The 25,890-nt window shown below is 31.9% G+C and overlaps 3 protein-coding genes across 5 annotated transcripts; all 3 read right to left on the reverse strand.

The window, feature by feature from the left end:
• Window positions 1–12,743: 12,743 nt before the first annotated feature.
• LOC139845043 (putative 12-oxophytodienoate reductase 11) lies at window positions 12,744–15,101 on the reverse strand. 2 transcript variants are annotated; one of them, XM_071835268.1, is made up of 5 exons: window positions 15,010–15,101; window positions 14,615–14,755; window positions 14,143–14,273; window positions 13,862–14,038; window positions 12,744–13,336 (listed from the first exon to the last, which is right to left on the reverse strand). In XM_071835268.1, the coding sequence occupies exons 1-5, from the start codon at window positions 15,099–15,101 to the stop codon at window positions 12,744–12,746; spliced, it is 1,134 nt and encodes a 377-aa protein (XP_071691369.1). The 2 variants fall into 2 exon arrangements, with proteins under 2 accessions (XP_071691369.1, XP_071691370.1); XM_071835269.1 differs by having other exon boundaries at window positions 14,615–14,731; window positions 15,010–15,074.
• A 1,131-nt stretch (window positions 15,102–16,232) lies between these two features.
• Window positions 16,233–18,899, reverse strand: LOC139845046 (putative 12-oxophytodienoate reductase 11). 2 transcript variants are annotated; one of them, XM_071835271.1, is made up of 5 exons: window positions 18,808–18,899; window positions 18,491–18,631; window positions 17,245–17,375; window positions 16,924–17,100; window positions 16,233–16,825 (listed from the first exon to the last, which is right to left on the reverse strand). In XM_071835271.1, exons 1-5 carry the CDS (start codon window positions 18,897–18,899, stop codon window positions 16,233–16,235), a joined length of 1,134 nt encoding a protein of 377 aa, XP_071691372.1. The 2 variants fall into 2 exon arrangements, with proteins under 2 accessions (XP_071691372.1, XP_071691373.1); XM_071835272.1 differs by having other exon boundaries at window positions 18,491–18,638; window positions 18,800–18,851.
• A 960-nt stretch (window positions 18,900–19,859) lies between these two features.
• Window positions 19,860–24,660, reverse strand: LOC139845045 (diacylglycerol kinase 5-like). Its single transcript, XM_071835270.1, has 13 exons — window positions 24,440–24,660; window positions 23,315–23,533; window positions 23,116–23,238; window positions 22,906–23,034; window positions 22,371–22,456; window positions 22,136–22,262; window positions 21,972–22,020; window positions 21,793–21,875; window positions 21,378–21,445; window positions 21,160–21,234; window positions 20,957–21,044; window positions 20,694–20,810; window positions 19,860–20,320 (listed from the first exon to the last, which is right to left on the reverse strand). Exons 2-13 carry the CDS (start codon window positions 23,513–23,515, stop codon window positions 19,997–19,999), a joined length of 1,470 nt encoding a protein of 489 aa, XP_071691371.1. The 5' UTR covers window positions 23,516–23,533; window positions 24,440–24,660; the 3' UTR covers window positions 19,860–19,996.
• Window positions 24,661–25,890: the final 1,230 nt, after the last annotated feature.

A 25,890-nucleotide genomic window follows, 5' to 3' on the forward strand; every position in this document is an offset into this window, starting at 1 on the left:
TTGTTTAATGCTATCAATATTTAATTGGTGATAGGGGCAAAACTTGAAGTTTTGCAAACAAGAAAAGAAATTCATACCGTCATTTGGCAAACATCCACGGAACTTAATTAATTAACGTAAAGACCCGTCCTAATCCATCCGGACGAAGTCCATATCGATTATAAACGATTCACAATAGTTGATTACATTGCGAGGTACTTGACCTCTATATAATACATTTACAAACATTGCATTCGTTTTTGAAAAGACAATCTTTCATTACATCAAAAGTTGACGGCATGCATACCATTTCATAATACATCTATCTATAATTGACTTAATAATCTTGATGAACTCAACGACTCGAATGCAACGTCTTTTGAAATATGCCATGAATGACTCCAAGTAATGTCTCTAATATGAGCTAATGCACAGCGGAAGATTTCTTTCATACCTGAGAATAAACATGCTTTAAAGTGTCAACCAAAAGGTTGGTGAGTTCATTAGTTTAACATAAACAATCATTTCATAATTTTAATAGACCACAAGATTTCATATTTCTATTTCTCATAAACATACGTCCCATGCATAGAGACAAAAATATCATTCATATGGATTGAACACCTGGTAACCGACATTCACAATATGCATATAAGAATATCCCCATCATTCCGGCATCCTCCTTCGGACATGATATAAATTTCGAAGTACTAAATCATCCGGTACTTTGGATGGGGCTTGTTGGGCCCGATAGATCTATCTTTAGGATTCGCGTCAATTAGGGTGTCTGTTCCCTAATTCTTAGATTACCAGACTAAAAAGAGGCATATTCGGTTTAATAATCCAGCCATAGAATGTAGTTTTGATTACTTGTGTCTATTTCTTAAAACATTTATAAAAATTGCGCATGTATTCTCAGCCCAAAAATATAAAGGGTAAAAAGGCAAATGAAACTCACCTAATGTATTTTGTAGTAAAAATACATATGATTATATTGAACAACTGAACAATGCAGGGTTGACCTCGGATTCACGAACCTATATCATTTGTGGATATATTAAGACTTATAATAACAATTAAGCAAGTATATATATATTAATATTAATATACCTAATAATTTATATGTGATATTAATAAATAAATTAGTTTTAACTATTTTATATACTTTAGATAACTAATTAATATTTATATATACGATTATATTAACATATGTTTATCTATCGTATGTAACTTAATTAATATTTTATGATAATAACATTTCATTTTAAAACAATATGTAATATTAATATAGTTATGATACATGTAAAAAATATATTTTTATATAAATATTATTTGTTTGTTAAAATTATATTAATACTAAAATAATGATAATAATAATAATTCATTGTAATTTAATCATTTTCATGATATTATTTGTATCTTTATTCTTTATGTTAGTAATCATAACGTTAATAATTATAATAATGATAATAATATTATTGATAGTAATAATAGTAATAATAGTAATAAAAATGTTAATATTATTAAAGATAATAACTTTAATAAAAATTGATAATTAATAATAAAAACGATAGTTTTAATAAAAATAATGATAGTAATAATGATAATAGTAATAATAATGTTAAAAATAATAATAATAGTTATAATAATAATAATTTCACTAATAATGATAATAATAATGATATAATAATAATACATATAATAAAAATATTGATAATAATAATAATAATAACCATAATACTAATAATAATATTAATATATAATAATAACATCAATAATGCTAATAATAATAATAATTGTAACAATAATAATAACATTAATAAATAATAATAATAATAATAATAATAATAATAATAATAATAATAATAATATTAATAATAATAATAATAATTATTATTATTATTATACCTAATATAAAAGATCTGTGGTTTGTTGGTGGCTCAAAAGTAGATCGAGAGGAGGAGAAGCAATTCGCAGAGAAACATCACGGTACAAGTGTTCTTGATCCTTCAATCGATCGATCGATCCGTGACCATCATCAAAGTGTAACGGATCACCAATTTATCATCATCATCATTTCAACATCTTCACAGATTAACCGAATGGCAATCAACACTGAATAGTAAATCAAACGATTCGTCATCATCATCATCCGTTTTCAATCATCGTTATTCGATACTCCTCACCAATCGATCAGGTAATCAGTCAGTCAATTGATTAATGATATTCTCCGTATACTAAATTATTCGAACAGAGAAATAACACAGATTCCTGGTTTGAATAATTGAATGATTAGAATAATAATATAAAATTTTCTAATTAGGGTTTTCTTGGTATTTTGGGTGAGTATGATTTTTGCAGGTGGTGATTCCATTGAGTGTGATGGGTTTCATAATCTAATATAGGTGCCAATCTCTTAATAACTTCTTGAGGAACATCTGAAAGGTAATATGATAAGAAAAGATTTGAAATTTGTTTGTTAATTGAGATTTCTGTTGATTTTTCCTAGATATAACTTCAATTACATCAATGTTTTCACTATTGTCATCGGTTCTGAGGATGCTTATCATGTTATATATAACATTAACTATCTGATATTAAACAATGAATGTAGTTAGCAGTTTATTCCGGCTGTAGACATTGAATAGGAATAGCAGTAACCTTCTAATTTTATCGATGGTTGTGATGGTGTACTCGCCCTGGATAGAAACAGATACCATGATAGATTCTTGGTGATTGTGTGCAATACAGGAAATATATGCAGACATGGAATAGCTTGACCAAAACAGGGACCTGCAGCGTAGCAACTTATGTTGGTGTCGATCAAACAAAAAGTAAGTCGTAGTAGTTGTAGTAGATAAATATAGTGTTCTTTGATAATTGATCCCAGCTGCAGAAACAGCATACATATATTGTGGTAAAAGGTGTTGAATAAGAGGGTGATTTGCAGGTGTGATGATAGAAGATGGTGATGAGATGTCGAACACAAAATAAAAGAGAACAATCACAGTGATCGAGTGGATGATGTAGAATGAAGCAGGGACAGCGGCGAATGCAGTAGCAGGTAAATATTTAGTGGTTTTTCGTTGGTTATTTGGGTATATGTTCGAAAGGAACATAACAGTAAACAGATGATGGTGTGGTTAAGTGGTTTACATGGGTGTCAAGGTGATGGTTGGACATAATGGTTTTGAATAGTGTTGCAGGTGATTGATTAAGATCATGGGGAAGGTTTCGATGATGAAGGTGATTGTCTTGATGTCAACGGTGAAGTGGGTTGGAGGGTATTGGTCGTTTGTCTCAGAAGAAGAAGAAAAAAAATGAATTATGTGTGTGTGATTATCATGTATGTAATAATGCACATATCATTGGGTAGGTGCTTACAATTAATATAATAATGATAGTTATTAATTGATATTGATAGGGATTCGATGTAGGAGAATGACAAACAATGAAACCAATTCATGAATGTGAAAAAGGAATACAGTATGAAAGGGAAAAGAACAGAATTGAATTCTATGCCACTTTTGTCTACATATCACCGAATGCTTTTATTCTTAATTTACTATAATAATTAATAATGGATAATAATAGATAATAATACTATTAATATTATAAAACTAGTAATAATAATATTGATAAATACATCAAATTAATATTATCACATAATTATTTACATAGAATGATTTAATATAAGTTCAACACATAATATTTATACTTTATATATTTTACAACATATATATATATATATATATATATATATATGTATATGTATATATATATTCAAACTACCATATATAATATTATGTTTTAAAATTCTCCAAATATATAAATTATAGATTGGAATAATTAAACTCAACTTATATCCTTTAATACTTTATTAATATTGACCATTTATATACATCTAATTTACTTATTTATTTTTAAATAGTATTTCATTAATATATTTAATTTATAATATAAAATTATTTACATGTATAGTTATTTATATTTACATGTCTGTTTACGATTTAAGGTTCGTGAATCGTCGGGAATAGTCAAAAGGGTAATTGATTTCATGAATATAATTTCAAAGTTTTTGAGATTCACATTACAGACTTTGCTTATCATGTCAAAATCATATAAAGATTAAGTTTAAATTTAGTCGGAAATTCCCGGGTCGTCACAGTACCTACCCGTTAAAGAAATTTTGTCCCGAAATTTGAGTGAGGTGGTCATGGTTAACAATAAAAATGTTTTCATGACGCTTACGAGTTGATAATTAGAGTTTTATCATTACTGAATAGTACAGATAAAACAATTCGATTATTTGAAGCGTACTAGTGAAGCTATCACAAAAGATTATGATAGAGATTTAACTTTTTATGTAGTCACGGTTGAATTTAGAAAATAAGGTACATCTTAACTTTTGACGTTGTCTTGGTTGAATTCAGTATAAAAGATGTGTTTGATGTAGTCAAGGTTGAATTCCGGAATTCAAGGGATTAAAGAAAATCTTCGAAATCTAAAGGATTTAATTCTTCGGCGAGTAAGGAAAATTAAGATCTCTAAAATCATATACGGTGATCCGCCTTGGTTACTCAGTCTGATATTTCCATTATAAATTAAGCTTTTCCATTCCATTATTCTCATCATGCCTATACTTTCTGTCTTAGTTCATACTTCTAAAAGATTGTGAAAATGCTTAATCCCGTTCTAATCCTTGATATTTTTCTAGTTATCATTTATGTCATCTTTCTTTTCAATCTTCCACCAGAAAATCTGTTTACTTCTACTATTACCTTGAGGTGATACTATTCTTGATTATACCGTGTCTTTATATTTCTATTCGTATTAATATCCATGGTTTGTAACTTCTGTGTTTTTATGTGGCTTTATATTTTCTCTTATATTTTGGAGCTCTTTGCCTTTTTATTATCCTCCCGACTTCTAGTAAAGCGAGTAACGGTCCAGAATTCGTAAGTATGGAATTTCGGATAAACATCATGTTCTAAATAAGAAAGAATGTATTAGCACGATTTGATTTGTCAATTTACCAGAATCACTGTGAATAGAACTATCAAGAATATACTTTCTTGATATGTTCAGAAGTTAAGCAGAATGAAAGAGTTATGTAACATGACACATGATGACGTTATAATCTGTGAATCATCATGTTCCATTTAGAAACTCAGCATGACTTACTGTAATATAATCACGTTGATCAAGTGTCATTATACTATACTAACTCATGCATCAATTTCCCAACATTACTTCAATAACATTCATATTTTAAGCTCGAAAGTTTACAGAATATTGAAACTAACAGTTTCTATATGATGTAACACTGATAGCACGAAGAGATTAATGATTTCTGATAAGAATAGTTATAAAAATATATTCAGAAATATCGAGGATATTTATAATGAAAGATACGATAATATCTCGAAATATCTAAGATCAGAGGATGATAGAAACTATTGTCCGCAAGGGTTTAGAGTAAAGAGAAAGATATTTGCTAAAGACTTTAGCAGGCATGGAATCATTTGGATTCTTTGAAGTCAAACTTATTCTTTGTGATTTGTCCATGGCTTCCTTCCTAGTTTTGCATAGTCCGCTTTTCGGTACTAAATTTGTCTATTGAATGTTTCCAATATTCCATTCTTTATCATCAAACTTTTTATTGTTAAGGTCGTTTACAGTTGTCTACGGCTTCTGCTGATGCATTCAGCTTTTCCAACATTCAGAGTATTGATTTGTAGACTGAGTGCTTTTCAGAATTTCAGAAGGAAAGACCATAATTCTAAGAGATAAATGTTATATGTATACATATAACTATTGCTGTAGACATGCTGCGAGATTTTAAAATACAGATTGCTGATTCCCTGTAATTGGTATGGCAGTACTCGTTACAAGATGCGGATGAATACATGATAGGGTTTCATTGGATAAATATAGTAATTTATCAGAGAGATTTAAGCCACGGAGTGATGAGGTTACTGATACGTCTGTGGTTATAAAGGTGGATTATAAAAGGTTCCCCGGTAACAATAAAAGAGTTCGCATATATATCAAAGTTATAATAAAGTTGTTTCGAATGAAAAGTCGAAGTTGTCTTGCTGGAGCTGTGACAAAATTGGCTATTTTGAAAAAGAACTGAAAAATTATTTTGGGTAATAATAACACCAAAGGAATTAGCACAGCTACCTGTTAAACGTTTACTCAGTTTCCGAGAGTTTTTCAGGTGTATAACTATATGCATAAATCTTTCCTTCTGTAGATGAAGTGTCGTTGGTTCATCCTCTCGATTGAGGTGTTTTCAAGAATCATGAAAGGTTTGAACGCAGAATGTAATCGTGAAGATACAAATGAGTTTTAAGACGAAATCAAGTGGCAAACTTGAAGAATTGTTTAGTTTCATATGTTATAGTCAATATTTTAATTCATTTTAATTGTCCAATGTTGATAGTCCTCAGTTGATAGTCCACAGTTAGCAGTGTACAAATAATAATTCATATATAGTTTACTATATAATATTCGAATTAATTAATACGTATCGTGACCCGTGTACATGTCTCAGACTCGATCACAACTCAAACTATATATATTATTGTAGAATCAACCTCAACCCTGTATAGCTAACTCCCGCATTACTGCATATAGAGTGTCTATGGTTATTCCAAATAATATATATATATGGGTCGATATGATATGTCAAAACCATGTATACGTGTCCTGACATTTAAAGTGCGTAAAATAAATAACAGAATTTAAATGATTATAAATAAAGTGCGTAAAGTAAATAACAGAAATTAAATGACGATAAATAAAATTTCGATAATTAAATTGCGATAAATAAACTGCGATAAATAAAATGTAATCAGTTAGCTAGGAACAGTTAGCTGGAAACAGTTAGCGTGGATTCTTAACAAAATTTCTCATAGTTAATTTGTTTGTTTCTAACAAATTTTATTTTGTCCAATGTTTTCTTCATTATGCCACTTGTTGGATTATGATTGATCAAAATCCAAATATGAATTTGAATTAAAATGGTTATTCTGCGGTGAACGGATACACATATTGGTGGATGTAAGTAGGATAGTAAACGACTGTTGAATCAGCTTCGAAGAATGTACAGTGTAATTTATTAATGTGAAATCTGAATATTCCTCGGGTATTACCTACCCGTTAAAATATTTTCACGATTAACACTTTGTACGAAAGAATTTTTAATTACAATCATTATGAAAACATATATACATATATATTTTCTTCAGATGTAATCATGGATTCATTGAGTTAATATGATATTAAACTCATTTGGTTTATAGTTAGAACTAGAATATATAATCTCTAAAATATTATACATTTCATAATCGCCATGTCGAACGAAGATAAATGATGTAAAATGATACGTAGAATGATGATTATGCTCGGGGTACATAATGAGATGTTGCGGCGTGTGATGTTGAAACTTGGGTTGTTGGTGGTACTGGTATTGATGTTGGTGGTACTGTTGGTGCCAGTGATGTTGCTGAAGCTGGTAAATTTTGCACCATATTTTTCCAAGACTATAACTCGGGCGCGAAGTTCACTGACTTCTTGTATTACTTCGGGATGATTGTCAGTCGGAACGAATGGATGAATAAGGTTTAAAATTTTAGATAGAATATAATCGTGGTGAGATATTCGGGAAATGAGGGTGAAAATGGTGTTTCGGTGTGGTTCGCCGGTAAGTGCTTCAGGTTCTTCACTAAGAGGTGGATTTGGTTGATGGAAAGGATTGCCTTCTTCTCGTCTCCATTAATTAAGTCGACTACGAACTCATCATATGAATTGGGGATGGTTGGTTGGTTGATTCATTCTGGTGACACTGCTTTCGGAGCTTAGGTGAAAGTCCACGTCGGAATAACTATCGGAATAACTATCGGAATTCGAGGGACTCGAACTGGTTGAAGGATTCATCCCGTACAATCAGATGAAGAATTTTCGATAAGAAATAGATTATAGGATGTAGATTAGTACCTTGCAATACATAATTTACATATGCATATATAATACTAAAATCCCATAAGTTACGGAGGAATCTACGGAAGCTGTCAGGCAAAGTAACAACAACAGATATGCTAAGATATGAATTTATCTATACACTGTCTATGCAATAGCGGCAGTAAGACGTGTCTAGACTTTAAGGATGATAAACAAGTAATTTTCGACACGAAATGATAAGCAAAACTTTTGACATGCAGACACGGTCGAAGTCCAGACTCACTAATGCATCCTAACGACTTATCAGTTATACACACTAATGCAGACCTGGTTCGCTAAGACTACCGCTCTGATACCAACTGTGAAGACCCGTCCTAATCCATCCGGACGAAGTCCATATCGATTATAAACGATTCACAACAGTTGATTACATCGCGAGGTACTTGACCTCTGTATGATACATTTACAAACATTGCATTCGTTTTTGAAAAGACAATCTTTCATTACATTGAAAGTTGACGGCATGCATACCATTTCATAATACATCTATCTATAATTGACTTAATAATCTTGATGAACTCAACGACTCGAATGCAACGTCTTTTGAAATATGCCATGAATGACTCCAAGTAATGTCTCTAATATGAGCTAATGCACAGCGGAAGATTTCTTTCATACCTGAGAATAAACATGCTTTAAAGTGTCAACCAAAAGGTTGGTGAGTTCATTAGTTTAACATAAACAATCATTTCATAATTTTAATAGACCACGAGATTTCATATTTCCATTTCTCATAAGCATACGTTCCATGCATAGAGACAAAAATATCATTCATATGGATTGAACACCTGGTAACCGACATTCACAATATGCATATAAGAATATCCCCATCATTCTGGGATCCTCCTTCGGACATGATATAAATTTTGAAGTACTAAAGCATCAGGTACTTTGGATGGGGCTTGTTGGGCCCGATAGATCTATCTTTAGGATTCGCGTCAATTAGGGTGTCTGTTCCCTAATTCATAGATTACCAGACTAAAAAGGGGCATATTCGGTTTAATAATCCAGCCATAGAATGTAGTTTCGATTACTTGTGTCTATTTCGTAAAACAGTTATAAAAATTGCGCATGTATTCTCAGCCCAAAAATATAAAGGGTAAAAAGGAAAATGAAACTCACCTAATGTATTTTGTAGTAAAAATACATATGATTATATTGAACAACTGAACAATGCAGGGTTGACCTCGGATTCACGAACCTATATCATTTGTGGATATATTAAGACTTATAATAACAATTAAGCAAGTATATATATATTAATATTAATATACCTAATAATTTATATGTGATATTAATAAATAAATTAGTTTTAACTATTTTATATACTTTAGATAACTAATTAATATTTATATATACGATTATATTAACATATGTTTATCTATCGTATGTAATTTAATTAATATTTTATGATAATAACATTTCATTTTAAAACAATATGTAATATTAATATAGTTATGATACATGTAAAAAAATATATTTTTATATAAATATTATTTGTTTGTTAAAATTATATTAATACTAAAATAATGATAATAATAATAATTCATTGTAATTTAATCATTTTCATGATATTATTTGTATCTTTATTCTTTATGTTAGTAATCATAACGTTAATAATTATAATAATGATAATAATATTATTGATAGTAATAATAGTAATAATAGTAATAAAAATGTTAATATTATTAAAGATAATAACTTTAATAAAAATTGATAATTAATAATAAAAACGATAGTTTTAATAAAAATAATGATAGTAATAATGATAATAGTAATAATAATGTTAAAAATAATAATAATAGTTATAATAATAATAATTTCACTAATAATGATAATAATAATGATATAATAATAATACATATAATAAAAATATTGATAATAATAATAATAATAACCATAATACTAATAATAATATTAATATATAATAATAACATCAATAATGCTAATAATAATAATAATTGTAACAATAATAATAACATTAATAAATAATAATAATAATAATAATAATAATAATAATAATAATAATAATAATAATAATAATATTAATAATAATAATAATAATTATTATTATTATTATACCTAATATAAAAGATCTGTGGTTTGTTGGTGGCTCAAAAGTAGATCGAGAGGAGGAGAAGCAATTCGCAGAGAAACATCACGGTACAAGTGTTCTTGATCCTTCAATCGATCGATCGATCCGTGACCATCATCAAAGTGTAACGGATCACCAATTTATCATCATCATCATTTCAACATCTTCACAGATTAACCGAATGGCAATCAACACTGAATAGTAAATCAAACGATTCGTCATCATCATCATCCGTTTTCAATCATCGTTATTCGATACTCCTCACCAATCGATCAGGTAATCAGTCAGTCAATTGATTAATGATATTCTCCGTATACTAAATTATTCGAACAGAGAAATAACACAGATTCCTGGTTTGAATAATTGAATGATTAGAATAATAATATAAAATTTTCTAATTAGGGTTTTCTTGGTATTTTGGGTGAGTATGATTTTTGCAGGTGGTGATTCCATTGAGTGTGATGGGTTTCATAATCTAATATAGGTGCCAATCTCTTAATAACTTCTTGAGGAACATCTGAAAGGTAATATGATAAGAAAAGATTTGAAATTTGTTTGTTAATTGAGATTTCTGTTGATTTTTCCTAGATATAACTTCAATTACATCAATGTTTTCACTATTGTCATCGGTTCTGAGGATGCTTATCATGTTATATATAACATTAACTATCTGATATTAAACAATGAATGTAGTTAGCAGTTTATTCCGGCTGTAGACATTGAATAGGAATAGCAGTAACCTTCTAATTTTATCGATGGTTGTGATGGTGTACTCGCCCTGGACAGAAACAGATACCATGATAGATTCTTGGTGATTGTGTGCAATACAGGAAATATATGCAGCCATGGAATAGCTTGACCAAAACAGGGGCCTGCAGCGTAGCAACTTATGTTGGTGTCGATCAAACAAAAAGTAAGTCGTAGTAGTTGTAGTAGATAAATATAGTGTTCTTTGATAATTGATCCCAGCTGCAGAAACAACATACATATATTGTGGTAAAAGGTGTTGAATAAGAGGGTGATTTGCAGGTGTGGTGATAGAAGATGGTGATGAGATGTCGAACACAAAATAGAAGAGAACAATCACAGTGATCGAGTGGATGATGTAGAATGAAGCAGGGACAGCGGTGAATGCAGTAGCAGGTAAATATTTGGTGGTTTTTCGTTAATTATTTGGGTATATGTTCGAAAGGAACATAACAGTAAATAGATGATGGTGTGGTTAAGTGGTTTACATGGGTGTCAAGGTGATGGTTGGACATAATGGTTTCGAATAGTGTTGCAGGTGATTGATTAAGATCATGGGGAAGGTTTCGATGATGAAGGTGATTGTCTTGATGTCAACGGTGAAGTGGGTTGGAGGGTATTGGTCGTTTGTCTCAGAAGAAGAAGAAAAAAAATGAATTATATGTGTGTGATTATCATGTATGTAATAATGCACATATCATTGGGTAGGTGCTTACAATTAATATAATAATGATAGTTGTTAATTGTTATTGATAGGGATTCGATGTAGGAGAATGACAAACAATGAAACCAATTCATGAATGTGAAAAAGGAATACAGTATGAAAGGGAAAAGAACAGAATTGAATTCTATGCCACTTTTGTCTACATATCACCGAATGCTTTTATTCTTAATTTACTATAATAATTAATAATGGATAATAATAGATAATAATACTATTAATATTATAAAACTAGTAATAATAATATTGATAAATACATCAAATTAATATTATCACATAATTACTTACATAGAATGATTTATTATAAGTTCAACACATAATATTTATACTTTATATATTTTTTACAACATACATATAGTAATAATTATGTATAGTAATCATACACTTATATATATATATATATATATATATATATATATATATATATATATATATATATATTCAAACTACCATATATAATATTATGTTTTAAAATTCTCCAAATATATAAATTATAGATTGGAATAATTAAACTCAACTTATATCCTTTAATACTTTGTTAATATTGACCATTTATATACATCTAATTTACTTCTTTATTTTTAAATAGTATTTCATTAATATATTTAATTTATAATGTAAAATTATTTACATGTATAGTTATTTATATTTACATGTCTGTTTATGATTTAAGGTTCGTGAATCGTCGGGAATAGTCAAAAGGGTAATTGATTTCATGAATATAATTCCAAAGTTTTTGAGATTCACATTACAGACTTTGCTTATCATGTCAAAATCATATAAAGATTAAGTTTAAATTTAGTCGGAAATTCCCGGGTCGTCACAACTAACACTTATAGACCACTTTATTTCACAATTTTAAAGATAGACGAACAAGAGTACAACCAACAACTCGCAGCAAGACTCGGGACCAGTAAAACAAACTCTAACTAACAAAGCAAAATCTAACTAAATCTGAGCCTTACACTCTGGGACAAACTATCCCCCGTAAAAACTAAATGATACAAAGCAAACAAACACAAGCACCTAAAAAGAGCAAAATACACAAAAACACTTGCTGCAAATCAAAGCAACTAATAAACAACACCAAGCCGAACTAAACAAAAGAAAGAAACCAACTCATCGAAATCTCTATTTATTTTTCGAACTCACGTGCTTTTCAACTCTAGCAAACTAAACTCTGGTTTCAAGGGACGGATAATCAGTATAGCCAATAACAGGATGAGGTTTATAAATTGTCTCCATGTTGTAGTCATTTAGAGGAGCCTTAAGTTCAAATCTTTTTGGCAAATCAGGATTTGATATAAACAAACGACCATATGCCACAAGATCCGCTCGGTTTTCAGCCACAACATTATTTCCTTCTTCCATATCATAACCTCCCGCAGAAATAAACGTCCCTTTGAACGATTTTCTCATTGGCATGAGACTATAACTGCAAACTACTTTTTCTTGTATGGTCTTCATCCTTGGTTCAATTGCACTGCAATAGAGTATCTTATATTTGTTCAAAGATTCAGCCATGTAAAGAGCTAAAGCCTCTGGATTTGAGTCACCTGATTGTAAGTAGTCACAATATGGAGATAATCGAGTGCCTACTTTATCTGCTCCTATCTCATTTACAATAGCCTCCACTATTTCTAGTGCAAATCTGCAACGGTTTTCTAGACAACCACCATACCGATCCGTCCTGTCGTTTATTCCATCTTTTAGGAATTGGTCGATTAGATAACCATGAGCGCTATGGATCTCAACTCCATCAAAACCTATTCAGTACATTAAAAGGAAAATATATTTTGTTAGAAAATATTGACACAATTCCTTAAACAGGGCCGCCCACCCATATAGCCATCTACAATATGACATTGTAGACATTAGTCAGACAGTATCTAAGGGTGTTTATGATAAAACTGAATTATTAAACGCTGAATGATTCAAATGTTCTGAATGAAGAAGTTGTTTCTAAATGACAATAACCTATTTGAAAATCATTTTGAACTAATAATGTGAATGATGTAAAATTACCTTATTAACTTTTGACATGAATAAAACCTACAATATAGTTGTTTAATAAGTGTATTTAATATAATAAATGAGAGTATTACATAATATTTAGGTGCTCAATTGTTAAGAGAGAATTTCAGCTTTGAATGATTCAACATTCTATGCAGAACCATTTAGCACCATTCAGAGGTCATAAATAAATGCATTGAATGGAATGGTTTCAATATTTAGCGCCGAACCATTCAATTAAGAGGTAAAGAAATACACCCTAAGTAAGTAACGCATACCAGCTTCAATTGCATTTCTTGCCGCAAGTCTAAAATCGTTAACAACAACCAGAACTTCCTCTGTACTTAACCTCCTTGGAGGTGAATATTGTGCAACATCAATGCCATTGCCTCTAACCTGAGGTGTTAAATCTTTGTCTGTAGAAGATATCGGGGCTTGTCCGTTTGGCTGAAAGCCTGTTCAATTAATAGATATAGATAATCTTTATGATTACGGAAAAGGTTGGTGCATTTAAACCAATGATACGATGAATAGATGCAAATCAATCTATAATATCTACCATTACTCGAAGCCCTTCCTACATGCACAATCTGACAAAAAAAGATACCACCTTTGGCATGAACAGCATCCACAATTGGTTTCCAGGCCTCAACTTGTTCCTTTGTCCATATACCTGGTGTATCTCGATACCTTAAACATAAATAACGAACAAATGCAACATTATTTAAGGTTGTCAATGAAATTATTTGACTAAAACCTTAAACATTAATCGAACACATGCAACATTATTTATAGTTTTCTGTGAAATCATTTGACTATTTATCAACTTTCTTCCACCGCCTCCTTTTTGGATACGGTTTCAGGGTACCTACAAAATGGGAGTAAACTCAGATGTACGGCCCTTAACCACGTTATCCCGTAACCCCAACTACTAGACTATGTTGGGATATATGGTCTATAAGGCTTTGAATTATTAAATTTGTGAATCAAATTAATCAGAAGCATAAAAGTGTCAAAGTATATGTTTATACCCTTGAGCTGTATCAGAAACCCCAACGCCTTCAGAAATAAGAAGGCCTCCTTTGGTTGTCCTTTGTGAATAGTATAAGACTGCATGTGGCTGAGGGACATTTCCAAAAGATCTTGATCTTGTTACAGGTGCCAAAACAACTCTGCATGCATGATCATAAAGGAGACAATGCATAACAATTATGGTCATTTATAACTTAATTAATCCAGCCAATCAAATAGTTTAACATCATTTCATTGAAACCAACATAGTTAAGTTGCTAACAAAATCAGATATACTTATGATAATGAGAAACAATTAGGGTTAAGATTATTTGTTGATTCCTCATGAGCTACAAACAATAGAGTATGGATTACTCGCCTCAAACAAAGAAAACCTTAAAAATTAATGCAATACCTGTGAGAAAGCTCAAATTTCCCCATTTTGTAAGGGGACATAAGAAGTATTTTCTCTTCTTCCATTTGTTTTCCTACTTGTGCGTCACTCATTCTTCAAACTTATTTATTTAAATAATTAAATTCCAATATTCATATAAAATTAAGTTTGTTACGCTAGAAACCTGAATATAGTGGATTACTGCTCTTATAGATGCTGAATTCGTTAAGAACGAGGCAGAGAGAGTTCACAAGCATCCTACTGGTCACGTGAATAACATACTGTTTTAATTTTTCTCCCTGACAAACAACATAATATCTGGAGCAAGATCATTAGTCTTCCAATTTATCCTAAAATGGGACTACCTGGAAAGTGAAAATAACAAATTAGACATTTTTTAAATTTAAAAAGTTATAGAAAAAGGATGAGGTGAACATCACGAGTTTTGTTATGGTTCGGTGTTCCCCAAGGATTTAGTCCCCCAAAGAGTGACCTGACACTGCAACTAAAGAAAAATGGTTACACAAGAAAGTAAACATCTGCAACGTGTTTTGTCAACTAACAGATTATGCATAAATGGAATAATGTGTCAAGTGGGTCAAAGATCACCAAAAGTGTATTCAAAATGCATGCAACTCTAATTAAACCAAGTGTTTGTGGGTCAGTCCAACCAAACACATTTGGACACAAACCCAATTTGACATGTTACCATAACAGCCTAACCCAGGTTGCCACCTTTAACTGTTATAGAACATTGATCTAACAGGATCAAGCCTTCCCTATCATTGACTTCATTGGATCCAGAATTTTAATAAATAATAACCAATATATTGGAATATTATTGCAGGTTCCATTATATTTCAAAATAACCAAGGTTATAATTATATATCAACAAATATATGCTGTAATATTTAGTGTGAGTGCCTGACCACATAAACTCATATTTATAGAACATAAATCTTACACATCTCATATTACTTCCATGTTTGATGTTTGATTTTGTTCATGCTGCTATAAACATTCAACAATCAACAAATGAACATCAAACACGGCTTACATGAAAAATTTCCTTGTTTATTCTGAAGTAACAAAAACAAGAAATGAACATCATACTGTCATTTGGTAACTACCTACAGAACGTAATTAACTAACACGTAGGGTGCACTTATTTTCACAAGATTACCAACTCATCGAAATCTTTGTCTATTTTTTCAAACACAGTGGGCTTTTCACTTCTAGTGAATTTAAACTCTAGTTTCAAGGGACGGATAATCAGTGTAGCCAATAACAGGATGAGGTGTATAAAACGTCTCCCTGTTGTACTTGTTTAGAGGAGCCTTAAGTTCAAATCTTTTAGGCAAATCGGGATTTGATATAAACAAACGACCGTACGCCACAAGATCTGCTCGCCTTTCAGCCACAACATTATTTCCTTCTTCCATATCATAACCACCGGCGGAAATAAAAGTCCCTTTGAACGATTTTCTCATTGGAACGAGACTGTAAGGACAAACTACTTTTTCGTCTATGGTCTTCATCCTTGGTTCAACTGCACTGCAGTAGAGTATCTTATATTTATTCAAAGATTCAGCCATGTAAAGAGCTAAAGCCTCTGGATTCGAGTCACTTGATTGTGAGTAGCTCGAAAATGGAGATAATCGAATGCCTACTTTATCTGCCCCTATCTCATCTACAACTGCCTCTACTATTTCTAGAGCAAATCTGCAACGGTTTTCTAGACAGCCACCATACCGATCTTTCCTGTCGTTTATTCCATCTTTCAAGAATTGGTCAATTAGATAACCATGAGCCCCATGGATCTCAACTCCATCAAAACCTAAAAATATAACATTTTTAGTTACAAGTATCATTTCACCCTTTACGTAAAGATTTTATCATTAGGTATAAATAGCTCGAAAAATAGGTAACTCATACCAGCTTCAATTGCATTTTTTGCAGCAAGTCTAAAATCGTTAACAACAGTAGGAACTTCCTCTGTACTTAACTTCCTTGGAGGTGAAAATTCTACAACATTAATTTCATTCGCTCGTACTTGTGGCGGTAGTCCGTTGTCGGTGGATGATATCGGGGCTTGCCCGTTTGGCTGAAAGACTGTTCAATAAATGAAGAGATCGACGGTTAAGTTTTAAGTTAAATAATAGCTCATGTTTACGACGTTTAGAAACAAAAAAGTTGGTGTAGTTTAACCAATGACACAATGAATTGATGCAAATTTATCGATATGAATGATCATACCGCTATTCGAAACCCTTCCGGCATGCCAAATTTGACAGAAAAATATTCCACCTTTGGCATGAACAGCATCCACAATTGGTTTCCAGGCTTCAACTTGTTCCTTTGTCCATATACCAGGCATATCTCGATACCTTAAACATCAATACAAACACATGCAAAACATTATTTATAGTTTGTTTTTTAATGAAACTGTTTGACTATTTTTCAACTTTCTTAAACTGCCTCTAATTAGTGCTTGAAACTTTCTCTTGGGGTAGAAAGTACAAGAACTCAGTGGCGCGGAACTTGAAGATCTTAATATGGAGGGCGGAACTAATAACTTGAGGACAAATAGTAAAAAAATAAAAACCTAAAACCCATAAATATTACACTAGAAATTTTATCGAAGGTGTGGCCGGTACCCTTTGGCTTACACTAACTTCAGCCCCTGCATTTCCATATCTATTAAGACCTTATTTAGGGGTGATGGGGGTAGATGGGTTTTTTTTACGTTTTTGTGAGGTATAGTGCTGATGTGGTAAAGGTGATAGGGTGATGGCGTGATGGAGTTTGTAGTGGCATGGGGTGATGGTTATGTGATGAGGTATTTGGTCCCACTTTTGTATAATAAATGAGGTATTTATAAAATAAAAAGAAAGAAAAAAATCTGATTGGCTTAAAACCCCATCAACCACATGTGATGGACTCATCACGCATGAGGTTTTTTCCCTCCATCACGCCCCATAGTGGCGTGATGGGGCCATGGGGGCGTGATGGTGGTGATTTTGGCTCCATCACGATGCACTAAATAAGGTTTAAATACAACCAAAATTTTGGTCATATTAGTCATTGCTTAATGCGTTTTGGGTAGGGAAGAAAATAGTCAAACACACCACTACCAACCATGACATACTTTCTCCTCGTTACATACCTCACAAAATTAATTTAATAAAATAAGTACAAGTTTATTATCTAGGAGTACAAATATATAATACAGATTTAAATGAAGAAAGAGAAGCATTCGGTTCTCAAAGATGCTATTTTAAGAAAAATTTGAGGGCGAAACTGGTGAGGGCTAGTGAGGGCTAAGGGCATGCTAATGGAGCCCTCGATGAAAATGCTTGAGGGCGGCCCTCGTTGGAAGTGGTCTAATAACCCAAATGCTTGGGGATTGTCCCCGGTAACTACCGTCTCTGCCTGAGTGCCTGACTGCCACAATATAACTAAAAAAAAGAACAGAAATGTCAGGGTATATGTTTATACGTACGCTTGAGCTGTATCGGAAACTCCAGCGGCTTCAGAAATAAGAAGGCCTCCTTTGGTTGTCCTTTGTGAATAGTATAAGACTGCATGTGGCTGAGGGACATTTCCAAAGGATCTTGATCTTGTTAGAGGGGCCAAAACTACTCTGCATGCACGATTATGAAGAAGATATGCATAATCAAAGTCATTTAAAACTTGATAAATCCAGCCAATTCAACAGTATAACATCATTAGATATTAGATGTACTTGTAATAATGAGAAACAATTAGAGGTATGATAATTTGTTGATTCATACATCCAAAAGTATAGTAATGCAGTACCTGTGAGAAAGCTCAAATTTCCCCATTTTGTAAGGGGACATCATAGGTATTTTCTCTTCTTCCATTTGTTTTCCTACTTGTGTGTCACCCATTCTTCAAACTTATTTAATTTAAAAATTATTAAATTCAAATATTAGTATAAAATTAAGTTTGCTATGTTAGAAACCTGAATGTAGTGGATTATTGTTCTTATAAATGCTGAATTCGTTAAGAACTAGGCAGGGAGAGTTCACAAGCAGCCAACTGATCACGTGAGTAATATTACTGTTATAATTCTTTCTTATTAGTATAATTTTTTTTAAAGGCAATTCTTATTATCATAACAGAGTATCTTGAAATAAACAATACATGAATGTATATATATCTTTTTACATCGAAGCTAAATCTGTACATCAGCAATATAAATGTACGAAGTTTAATCAAAGCTAAATCTGCTTACATTTAAATGTACGCAATTATTTAATCGAAGCTAAATCTATCTATATTGAAATTAAATGTACATGGTTTTATCGGTGTATATGTATGTGATCGTATACAAACCTTTTATCTGACCCCGAAAATATTTATTTGTGAAGATTTGAAATTGACACATCTGAGGATGCGTTTGATAAAACTAAATGATTAGCGTTGAATGATTAATCTGAATGACATCCTACCACCAACTCCCTTAATAACGGTTATGCTTGTTTTTTCCTTCTAAATCAAAATTCAGAATTTGTTGTTATTGGAAGACGTGCAATATTTGTTGCAATTTCAGTTTTTTTTTTCCCGCAATTTGTCTAACGCCAAATATATAAATTTGCATACGGAACAACCAGATTTCTAAACCATTAGTATCACGGATGTTTAGTCTTTCAGCTTCAAACCTCACTAGGTAAACAACTTGTGACTAGATAAAAAAGATCAAACACGATCACGTGATTTTCTAAATAGGACGCGTACTTTTGAGTAAAAAAAGAAATCTCTCAATGGGTATCTGAATAGTGAAAAACACATTCTTTTACTGTTAATGTAAAATAAGATATCATAAAGCAACCTCACACATGCAAACATAGTTCAAAATAAGTTTTAATTCAAGATGAGCATCATTTGATAATAATATCTACAAGTTCATAATAAAAAATCTAAAGGGATATCAATTTCAATCCTAAAATATTGTACCCAATTCGACCACTAAGAAAGAAACATCCTAACTGAGAAGAGAAATGTCCACATCTTCCGGGATCTTAAATGTATCAGCTGCACCAAACTTTCTCCATTCTTCACCTTTAGGGGTATAATCGTCATTCTCACTGTCATCACCATCTTCATAAGAATGGGGAGTGGATGGATCATTAACACTTTTTGCTACGCAATTTTGTGTAGCAAGCATTTTGACTCGTCCAAGATGTGAGATTTCAACAACAGTGGTGTCATCGTCTACTGGTAGAGGTTGTTTCCATGGTTCCCCATCCATTCGCATATACGTGCAATCAGCTGCACCCTTATGGAACTCAAATCTGACTCGATGTGTCTAAACCAAAGGATAAAAAATCAATTCAGTCTTTAATAGCCTTATAAAAGAACGAGACGGAAAAAAATCTGAATGAACGGTGAAGGTGGCAAGATGGGTTGGTTGTTTAGTAGGATGAGTAATGGGTCAAAATTGGGTCAAGTTGAAACAAGAAATTCTTTTTGTAAGGGTTGGAATGGGCCAGGTCAGGTTAGGTCGACCCACAATTAGTTCTTCACTGATACATTTATTTATTTATAATGATAATAATACATAATGTATGATTCTGGGTAGTCTGCTGTCATATAGATTTTGGGCGACAGAGTATCTATGACCCATTTGACCCATCGAAGATAAGTCACACCCTATGTAAGAGTTTGGATTCAGTTTGAACCTGTGCAAGACGGGTACCATGTCCCTTTGGGGCGAGCAGCACAAGGCCATGCCATGCATCTCTAAAACCAACAATCTCAATAAGCCCATCGTCAACATATGGTGGTGTCAAGTCTCTCTGACAAAAAAAAAAAAAAAAAAAAAAAAAAAAAATTGGAGCACAATCATTAGCCATCTAATTTATCCTAAAATGAGACTACTTAAAAGTAAAAATAGGTAAGATATCTATATTAAAAAAATATATAGAGAGAGAATGTGGCGAACATCACGAGTTTTGTTATGGTTTGGTGTTCCCCAAGGATTGAGTCCCCCGGAGAAGCTAGGCAAGTTGAGGCATAAAATTGACCTGATACTGCAACTCAAGAAAAATCGTACTACATTAGATGACTTGAAACACAAAAAAGTAAACATCTATGGAGTTTTTTTAACATGAATATAACAGAATGAAATGTATTTAGTTATATTACCTATGATGTATTTTGAGGTCTTTCCATCCCCCATGCCTTTGCAGAATCTTAACCTTCATAAGTTGGGCTATATTCCTGCAATCAACAAAATGGTCAACAACCCCCGTCCAATAAGGAACATCCCATTTTTCTATAAAGATTATATAAATAAATATATACATATGTTGAATTTTGGCAGCAATTTTTTACTCCGTAATGAACAAGGTCAAGAACTTTACTTTGAAGAAGGGTGGAAGAGAGATGCTGCGAACCACCCTTGAGTACACCCAATCTTTGCATATGTGCCCTACAAGGTAAACAAGCACACACGTGACGATGGGAAATAACATAGATTATATGCATTATGATGTGTTTTTTGAAGATTTAAAAGCTATACAACCATATATAATAATCATTTAAAATTATGTTAACAGTTATAATGTTATATAGATAGATACCCAGTCTTTTATTTAATTTCAGTACATAACATACATACACACTAAGGCATTGAATTTGAAGTAAAATACGGAGTATAAGAATTAACTCAAACTACTTCCCTTTTGCATGTAATATGCAAACCGAACTTTGTATTTTTTGACAATAACCTAAAATTATATCACTTTCATTCACTGATGACATAGTGTTGTACAATACCTGATTTGTTAACTGATTTTTAAATTTTTCTGGATGCAACTTCCGCTCACAATGAAATGCATAAGATACTTGAGCATCCATCCCTATGTATACAAATACAAAATATTAAACTATCCATTTCAGAAACTACTTGATTATGATAACATTTAGAAGATTAAAAGTTAACAGTTGAGACTAACCCATGCTGAAATAGTTCCAGAAGCCTCCACGATATGTGTCATAACCCGACTGACAACATTTACCAAGAACACATTAACAAGATACGCAACAACCAATTTGAAATAAAATGAAAAAACAAGTTTTTTCTACTGTAAGAGGAAAAAATTATAAACAAATACATTACCACATTTAATTCGTCTGTATCAGACACGCGACTGAATGCATGCAACGAATGTGGCAGCTCCAAAGGGGCAATGGGAGCACAAGAACGTTCTTTCGGAGCAGATTTCATCCTCATAAGAATATGCCAACTGTATTATGTGAAAAGTCAATCATAATGAAAATAAGGTGTATAATATCATTAACACATCAACACCTTTTCATCAACTATCAACTATAAAATATAAAAGTAGAAATACCTGTCAATCTCCATTTCTTTTCCTTCGAGTACTTTCTTCAAAAAACTCAAAACAGATTCATGATCTGTTCCTGGGTTCTTTTTTCCCTGAAAAAACACAATACCAGAGTTACAGAAGAACAAAAAGTGACAATATCAATTTAGAAGTGGTAAATTTGACCCGTTTATGGAATCAGCTATAAGGTGTCCCTAACGGATCAAATGGATAGCTTAGCTAAAATGAATATGGAATGAATTGTCAAGTAGGTCAAAGGTCACCAAAAGTGTAATCACCATGTGTACAACTCTAAATAAACAAAGTGTTTGCGGGTCAGTCCAACCTAACCATTTGGACACAAACCCGATTTGACCCATAACGCAACCAGAAGAACCCACCCAGTTTGCCACCTCTAACTGTTACATAAAGTTTGATGTAAGCCTTCCCTATCATTGACTAGAATCCAGACTTCTAATCACCGATATATTAGGATATAACTGCACGTTCTATTGTAATTCAAATAACAAAGATAATTACATGTATTTGTTCTAATTCTTACCCAACCAAATGCAAATGGGAGATTGTTTCCCGTTCCTAAAGGCACTGTTGCTATTGGCGGTGGATGACTTAATTTGAGATCACTAACAACTCCAAGCAACCAACCAGCAGTTCCATCTCCGCCAGCAACCTGCCACGTCATCAATTAACATTTTAACCACAACATAAACACTTTATTACAATTAACAACATAAAACTTAAATCAACTTACAATTACTCGCAATTTCTTCTCTATTTTGGTAGCTAATTCATCTCCAGTAAGCTTAAGGCTTTCTATGGTTCCATACACTTTTCTTAACACTTTATCAGGAGCATCTTCACCTAAATCAAATACCTTGTAGGTAAACCAACATAAATTAAGACCTGGCAATCAATAGTTGTAGAGTATAAGAGCAAATAATCAAATATACCTGGTTCGCATTTAGAACAGAACGGTACGTGACAAGAAGTTGACTACCCAATTGACCACCACTTTTGGAGTTGATAAATACAAGCGTGGGGCATGAAGGTGCATCAACAAGAAGCTCGACTTCTCCACCCGGAATAAGGATATGATTAGGAATACGAAATTCCTTCAAAAAGTCCTCGGGATTCAACTCTCGGTTCTTCATTGATGTAACTAGTTAAACCTGCATAGCACGAATCAGAGTTTTTGTTATATAAACCATGTGATGCATAGTTGACAGATTCCGTTTTATGAGCATTTTCTCAACAAAAATCAAAGAGTGATCACAAATTCACAAGTGGTCCAAGGAGATATATATTTGGCCTTTAATGATATTTTTAGGTGAAAACATAAATTAAATTAAAATAAATTTGATGATCTAATTTAGTTACAACTATCTATTTGAACAAACCAGTGAACCAGAGACAACATTGAACCAATACTAAACACAACCAAGCCTTTAGCAATATAACTACGCAAGTCAGCCCTTAAATTAATTCCTAAAAACCAATCCCAAGATAAAAACTTGTTTCAAGCCCAAAAGAACAATATATATTGCTAAAGTAGCTTTTTTCAACAGACAAGAAATATTCTTTAGATGCAGGAATAGAATTATTACTGTCTGTAACCCATAAATTAAAAAATATAAAAAATCATGCACCAGTACTTTTATAAACAATTTAAAAAATTAGTCAAACTCACAAACATAACACATACTATATTTATTCAATATCAACATAAACAATTTTAAAAAATAAAATAATATATAGTATCCATAAACTAGATCATGACAATATTGAAGAAAAAAGAAATATAGAAATATTATTGACCTGAAGTTAAAATGTATATCAAGAAAATAATGCTACGAAAGAAGAAGATTTGATAGTGATAATTTATAATTTATTCTATAACCACTATTATTAAAGGTAAAAAGTAAAGTAACTATAATTGAACATTGTATCAAATTCTAACATCGTAATAGTTGCACAGAAACTAAAATTGGGAACCCAGCCATGATCCTGAGCTTCAAACCTATTGTTCGAACAAAATTGAAGAAATGAATTATATATGGGGGATCGATTAGTCGTACCTGCCCTGATGAAAGAAACGGTGTTTGGGGGAATTGTAATTGAGATCTGAAAATTGTTATAACTGAAGAAATGTAAAAGAAAATAAGAGGTTGGATCGTATGAATGAAGAACGTGAAATAAAGTATGAAGTTGACTTGAATTTTTTATTTATGGGGTGATGAAAAATGGAATTCGCTTTTATGGCTGCAAACCCCATGTGTTTTGTATCTGTTATCTGTATCTATCTGTATACTCCGTATGAGATAGACAGTGAGATAGGAGAGGTATATAATTCATTCACTAGTTAGTTAAAGACCCGCAAATTCGCGGGTTCTTTTTAAAAAAAATTTGTTATGGTAAAGTAGAAACATGCATTTTATATGATGATTTAAAAGGGTGAGATATTGAAAGATGATATTGTTATGATCATGATATTGTAAGAGGATCAGCAAATATGTAGAAGCATTTCAACCTTAAGAGATTAGAAAGACATGCAATTTCAACACCACAAACAGTAGAAGCTTGGATATTTATCCAACCTTATAACATGCTTGGTGAAATTTTTTTGAAAAAAAAAAAAGAAAATCCATAGCAATGACTAATACCAAACTGTTATAAATTTAGGAGTTCATAACTACATTTTTAGTAGCCCATTGCTCAATTTGTGATTACTAATAAAGAAGAAATAAGGGAGTAAAGATATTATTGAATGATGAATGTGTACAATATCCTTCACAACTGAGTGCATATTTATATTACTAAAATTGTACTATACATCCGCACTCTTCAATCATTTATGTTAGGTGAAATAGTAAAATTGTGATCCAATATTGACTTTAGCATATTACAACACTCCCCATTGGATGACAATTTTAGTTCATTATAGAGCAACTAGTACTGCCTCGTTAAAAATTTTGCTAAAGAAAAACCCAGTGGGATAAAAACTTTAGTCAAGGAAAAAAGAGTGCAGTATAGAGTTGACTCCCCCTCAAGTAGATATCGATGAGTCGTCACATCTTTTGAACTTGCCTCATGCCAATATTGTGAACGTGTGTTCTGAAAACAGCGGTTGACAGTGCTTTGGTATAAAGATCAGCAGAGTTGTTGATTGAACATATCTCATTTTAATCTGGTTGTCTTTTACGAGATCTTGAGTATATGAGAAGAATATGAGGTTTTCATCTGAAACTGTATCATCTAAATCTTTTATGTACAAGTTTAGCCCTTGTGATTTGTCTACAGTCTCCTTCATGGTTTGCTCAAACCCTTTTTTCAATTCCTATTCCCTTTTAGTCTTTTCTGAGCCTTACCAACATACCATTCTTTACCATCAAACTTATGGCCGTTAAGACCGTCTATGGCTTTGGCGCCTCGTCAGCATTTATAATTTGTTCTGTCACTTTTGATACTCTTCTTTCATTTGTATTATGCAAGCTGCATTATCTTCATAAATAGTTGTTGGTGAAGATAG

The sequence above is a fragment of the Rutidosis leptorrhynchoides genome, chromosome 4 (assembly GCF_046630445.1).
Source record: "Rutidosis leptorrhynchoides isolate AG116_Rl617_1_P2 chromosome 4, CSIRO_AGI_Rlap_v1, whole genome shotgun sequence".
Taxonomy (NCBI): domain Eukaryota; kingdom Viridiplantae; phylum Streptophyta; class Magnoliopsida; order Asterales; family Asteraceae; genus Rutidosis; species Rutidosis leptorrhynchoides.

Coding starts and splice junctions, on each gene's coding strand:
- LOC139845043 (XM_071835268.1), bottom strand. CDS start 15,101: ATGAGTGACGCACAAGTAGGAAAACAAATGGAAGAAGAGAAAATACTT. Junction 14,274..14,614: donor GTTTCTGATACAGCTCAAGG/GTATAAACATAT, acceptor TTTATGTTTAAG/GTATCGAGATACACCAGGTA. Junction 13,337..13,861: donor AAGAAATGCAATTGAAGCTG/GTATGCGTTACT, acceptor TGTACTGAATAG/GTTTTGATGGAGTTGAGATC.
- LOC139845046 (XM_071835271.1), bottom strand. CDS start 18,899: ATGGGTGACACACAAGTAGGAAAACAAATGGAAGAAGAGAAAATACCT. Junction 17,376..18,490: donor GTTTCCGATACAGCTCAAGC/GTACGTATAAAC, acceptor TTGATGTTTAAG/GTATCGAGATATGCCTGGTA. Junction 17,101..17,244: donor CGGAAGGGTTTCGAATAGCG/GTATGATCATTC, acceptor TTTATTGAACAG/TCTTTCAGCCAAACGGGCAA.
- LOC139845045 (XM_071835270.1), bottom strand. CDS start 23,515: ATGAAGAACCGAGAGTTGAATCCCGAGGACTTTTTGAAGGAATTTCGT. Junction 22,263..22,370: donor AAAGAAATGGAGATTGACAG/GTATTTCTACTT, acceptor CACATAATACAG/TTGGCATATTCTTATGAGGA. Junction 21,235..21,377: donor CTCTTCCACCCTTCTTCAAA/GTAAAGTTCTTG, acceptor TGTTGATTGCAG/GAATATAGCCCAACTTATGA.